Consider the following 5,429-nt stretch of genomic DNA (forward strand, 5'->3'; position numbering starts at 1 on the left):
AAAGTTTTCCATTTGGTTTTTTTTTAAATAATACATTTTAGAAAGCAATTCATTAATCTGTCTTACTTCACTTTTAGAACCTATTAATATGGCACCATATTCCTAACATGTCAATATTATGTTTAAAAGCTACATATTGCACTTGAAATATCTGCAGATGGCAAGCCATTTACTAAACCAGGAAAAATGTATGAATCCTGGGGGATCTCCTGACCCACTAACAGTGGGATATAGACCTACATTGAATAGTAATTGAGAGCTATTACTAGGATAATTAGAAAACGGATCTGCTGCAGAGGGGTTAGACCTTAGCTTCTGAATTTATTAAGAGACAGATTCTGATCTGTGAATGGAAAGAACTCAAAGTTCATTAATACCACAACCCCAACATCTGCCTGCTGCAGGGAAGATAATGATTTAGTGAAAATTAATCTCACCTCTTCAAGGCAGCAGGATTTTGCAGACAATTACATCATTGGCATATATTTCCAAAACCACATTGCTTACCACTTAAAAATATATGTTCCTTGACATTTCTTGAACAATAGATATTAATGAAAAAAGATATCTGGGGAAAGATTATTTTCTAATTTTTAATTATAAAGCACTGCCCCCCACCCCGTGGAATCTCTAACTTTCCTTATTCTCCTTCTTCAAGATCACTGTGATACTCTGAAAAGGCCAGGGTCCAGTATCAAGCAACAAAATAACAGGACCATTAGAGGAGAGACTGTAAAATAAAACAAACAAACAAACAAAAAACAAAGGAACCGATAATTTCTGTTTCAAGCTACTTTTTTTATTTCAGTTTATCCACTGGTCTTCACTATACTGGCAGGTGTATTAAGGCCCTCTTTTTCTTTTTGTTTCCAGATACTTTCTACCCAAACCTAAATTTTGCTTCCTTAGGCTGGGTTTTCTAAAAAGCATCCAATTGCTTGGTAGAGGCTAATCTGAGAGAAAAGAGTGAACGAGTGAGGGTAGGCTGTGGTTTCACCTTGGTGACTATGTAAGTCTTTCTCCTTTATATTCTAGTATGGACTGGCACATGCAGCCTGTTATCTTCTATTGTCCTACAAATGACAAGTGGTGACAACTACAGGATAGTGACAAAGCATGTGTCTATTTTTTATTCCAGCCATGAATATTGTCAAAGAGTCAAACAGATTCTGCAGTCATGCTTCTAGTTTCCTCGAAAATGCAAGTGCAAGGTGCTGATATTCTCTGCTGCCTTTTTGTCTTGTTTTCCCCTAGTTTTTATGTATTAAAGTTTAATTACCTTTAACATATTCCATAAAATTAGATCATAAAAATAAGATAATAAATATATGCTTTGCTTTAAAAAACTACATTTTTATCCTTTTTAATTCTCTCTCAAACTCAAACTACATATTAGCTCTGTCACACATTATCCTTCATTGATACAGTTTTAATATGTGTTTTCAATGAATATTATTTTTCTTTATTTATTTATTTTATTTTATTTTTTTTAGAGTTCACTAAAAACATTTATTTTTAAGCCATGGTTAACCTTACAATCTTAATGAAGCACTCATAGATCTTGTGACTTTGGAAATAGGGGTACTACCAAGACCCAGCCTTTCACATGACTGGAATACCGCTTGGTGTAGTGCTTGCATGGTACATGTGAGGTCCTGGGTTCAAGAAAAAAAAGACTCAGTCTTCTCATTAGAACATTTTCTGGCTTGCTTATATGACCAAAAGTCAGACACATTAGAGATAGAAACTGGTCCCTGATCTTGAGCTATAGTACCCAGGCTTTGGCTACCTCTTCAGATTTCTGATGCAGTCCAAAATGCCTAAAGAGGCATTCCTTCACCACAACCACCCCAAAGTTATAGGGCCAAATAATCATAATTAGAGCTCAGTCATGAATAAACGATTACTGGGACTAACCAGACAGCAACCATTAAGAACATTTCCAAAAAGGAAGAAAAATTTCTATTGCTGTATATATTCTCAAAGGGGGAAAAAAACCTAAACTCTTAGCAGAAGAGTTTTTGCTAAGTTGGCAAACTAACTAGGGCCAAGTCTGCAGTCTGGAGCACAGTTGTGCTACCTCACCACATTGGCTGGTACAAGAGTTGGGCCACAGAAGTAAGTCATCCCACACGTTACCAAGGACCACCTCACTGGATGCAGCTCCCAACCCTGGAGTCAGCACCCTGCCTCTAAGGTGAACCTAACACACCAGCCCTTGGTTTCCAGGTACACCCAACAGTAGTCTAGTAGTAGTAACCAAATGTACTCCCTGAAACCAGGCCAGAGACTGACATCCAAATAAAATGGACCAGCAATGGGCCTGTTGGACTGCTCCTAGCAGCTTGGCTTCCAAAGAGCAAAACCTCTCAAGCTTGAACAGAATTTCCAGCTAGGAACTCAGAGAAGATTGCAATCTATGTTGATATGCTGATGGGATTCTCCAGGATCTTCCTGCAATTCTGATATGTTCTACTCCAACAGCCTTGTGGAGACTGCAACAGAGAGAATCTTTTTATACCCTGCCCCTACCCTTCCTCTCCTCATTAGTGGTGGCAAGCCAAGCTAAAAGGGGAAGCAGGAGTAAAATCCTCTCAGAACGAGTTCCAAGTTTCATTCTCTTGAGGGAGTAGCTTTGGGAATTGGTATGTGTCTGGCATACAAGTTCCCTGAGCTACTCTCTTATGATGTGACCTGAGGGTGAAGGCCATTTTTGCTAGATGCTACCATCCTATGGGACTCAAGGAAAAAGAGGGAAGTTTGTATGTGACTGCTGGGCCTGTCTACAGGTGTTGAGAACAGCTCAAGGGTAGGGCTAACCTGACACCAAGACAAAATGAAAAGTCAGCAAACCAGCTCATATGAAGAAGGGAAAAAGGTCAATTTTCCAGATCCCAGTTCTTTCTTTCTAGTCTCTGCCCACATCCACATGCTAAACTGAAAATTACTGGAAGCTGCAAGACCTTTCCAGACCTACCACACAGCACAGTGACAGCTGTACAGAAGCCACAGCACTCTCGGGCCTTCTAAGTCTCTTGTCCTGGTAATATGCTCAGGAAAGGACACTCACTCTTTGACCCATCAGACACTACCACCGTCACCTCTACTTAGAACAGCAGCTCCAGGAAGGAGTCAGCGCCACAGACTATCAGCAAAACCCTAATAAGCTGCGTGTAGAACTAGGAGTGCACCTAGACAGGACCATGAGGAAACTAAAGAAGCTGGACTGTGGGAGCAGTAACACCTGGTAAACAGCTTCAAGGATACAGAAAGCCAAAAGCTCTGTTGTGCACTTGAGCAACACCCCCTCAGGAGCTTACTTTCTGGAAATCACTCTGTAAGGCAGAAGAAGCACCCAAGCTGACCCAAGTGGCTTGCTAGTGTCAAGGGAAAAAATGTATTTCCTTTAAAAAACACAGAAATCTTTGAGGGAATTAAGATACCATAAGAGACAGATATTCATGGGACTTAGGAAAAGAAAACTGTAAAAAGATTCGAGCTGTAACTAACACAACTAAAGGCCTTTCTCAGACTTTGGCTAACAGTGTCTTTTAGACCTTGGGGGAAAGAAGCCTGGAGGAGCCCCATCAAGATCATTACAGAGAGCCCTATGTAACCTTTCATCTGTAAATGATGAGTGAGCAGCTACACAGTGATTATGGGACAACACTAACTAAATGACAGTCACCGTCAAGCCCTGTTCTTCTGATATACAACTTACATCCATCTGAAGCTTACATTCATCCAAGAACTTGCAAATCTGTTTTCTTGAATAGAGTTCAGGACAGGATACAAAAGCTTTGTGGGCCACTGGCACCCTAGTTCATCATGGAAATGCCAGGGGATGAGGAGCTGAGTGTTGCATCTGGTTTGTATCTCTCACCACCCAGCAGCTCTCCAGGTGCCCTGTTCCTCATAGGTACACAGCAGGGAAAGTTATCTCTTAAATACTGTTTTCCTTGGTCTGCTTATTTTGCTTAAATGCAAACAACATTCTTTACAAGGGGAAAACAACTGCAGTTGCTTAACTCCGAAAAGCTCATCTAAAATAAAGTAAAACAAAGTGGGAAGACTGCTCTGAACAAGTAGGCAGAACAGAAGAGCCATTCTCAGAGGCTTGGAGAGAAGTACCTCACACATTAGTTACTCAGTCACAGTATCCAGTTAAACAACCTTCCCGACACAACTGGCCTTGGCTGCACACCCTTACCACTCCCCTTCACCTCTGCGTTTTTGTGCATTGCTGGCCCCAGATACAGGGACAAAACAAGTCCTTCTGGAAGCTTCCAACAGCTCAGTACTTCACTCCTGGAATAAACTCCTTGGCATCTGGATTCTGGTTACTTTTACTCAGAATGTCTTCAGATTCCTGACTGTCGCTGAGTGATAGTCCATTTAACTGTTGCTGTAAGTGTCCCGCACCCTGAGGCATGTCTCGTAATGGTATGAGCCAGTCCTGGTCCTCTTCATCCAGCATCTCCTGAAAGCAGCGGTCCAAGAAGTCTTGTTCCTGCAGCTCTTCCTCTACCTGTCTGTTAAAATCCTCTTCATTCTCCATCCACATGTATTTTGCAAATGGGTTTTCCTTTTCCTCATGTCCATTTAACCCTTGGTCCTCTTTGCATTTTACACTGGGTGATGTACTTGCCACACTGGATCCATTCATTATGGGGATACTTGCAGAGCCTGTGTTCAGTGTTGTCATCTGCCTCTCTTGTCTTCACCCTCCCAGGTCCCTGGTCGTGCGGACAACGCCACCCCAAGGTCTCGACCACAGCACAGCGCTGCCCCCTCAGAGTGCCGAGTATTATTTCTTAAGGTTCTCCCTGAATTAAATTATTTTTACATTTATTCGCACCACTGTAGTAATCAATAGTTCTTTTTTTTAGATTACAGGGCAAGAATTTAGATTCAACAGCTGACACAGAGGCCAAGAAGGAGTGGTGCTAACATGCTTGCTCCTCGTGGCTTGCTCAGCCTGCATTTTTATAGAACCCAGGACCATTTGCTTAGGGCTGTCCCAACCCACAATGATCTAGAAATAAAATAATGTGGATGGATCGAGGGTGGTTATGCGCTAGAAAAGGAGGAGCACATGGGGAGGGCAGGAAAAGGGTGAACAGGAGGAAATAAAAGAAGTGAAAACTAAAATCATTCTATTTTCCAAATTTGTTTTACAATGTATTGTTAGAATTTCCTACATGTAGTGACATGTAGTCACCTCGTTTCTGTATTTCATATATACCTACAGCTCAACCTTATGGAGGCATTTTCTTAATTGAGGTTCCCTTTTTAAAGAAGACTTGAGCTTGTCTGATATTAACATGAAACTATCCAACACACCCTTTTCCCCTATAGCCTAGCCATGGGGAAGTGATCAAATAGCAAGCAACAATGTGTATGCGAGAGACAGTGTCCGCTGCCTTTAC

The 5,429-nt window shown here is 41.4% G+C and overlaps 1 protein-coding gene across 1 annotated transcript; it reads right to left on the bottom strand.

Moving 5' to 3' along the window:
- Positions 1-3,797: 3,797 nt before the first annotated feature.
- LOC311590235 (polyadenylate-binding protein-interacting protein 2B-like) lies at positions 3,798-4,778 on the bottom strand. Its single transcript, XM_084769101.1, has one exon. It carries the CDS (start codon positions 4,703-4,705, stop codon positions 4,295-4,297), a length of 411 nt encoding a protein of 136 aa, XP_084625227.1. The 5' UTR covers positions 4,706-4,778; the 3' UTR covers positions 3,798-4,294.
- Positions 4,779-5,429: the final 651 nt, after the last annotated feature.

This window comes from Acomys minous (genome assembly GCF_964271855.1).
Source record: "Acomys minous genome assembly, chromosome: 19".
Taxonomy (NCBI): Eukaryota; Metazoa; Chordata; class Mammalia; order Rodentia; family Muridae; genus Acomys; species Acomys minous.

Excerpts from the sequence above, each read along its gene's own strand:
- LOC311590235 (XM_084769101.1), bottom strand. The coding sequence starts at position 4,705 with ATGACAACACTGAACACAGGCTCTGCAAGTATCCCCATAATGAATGGA.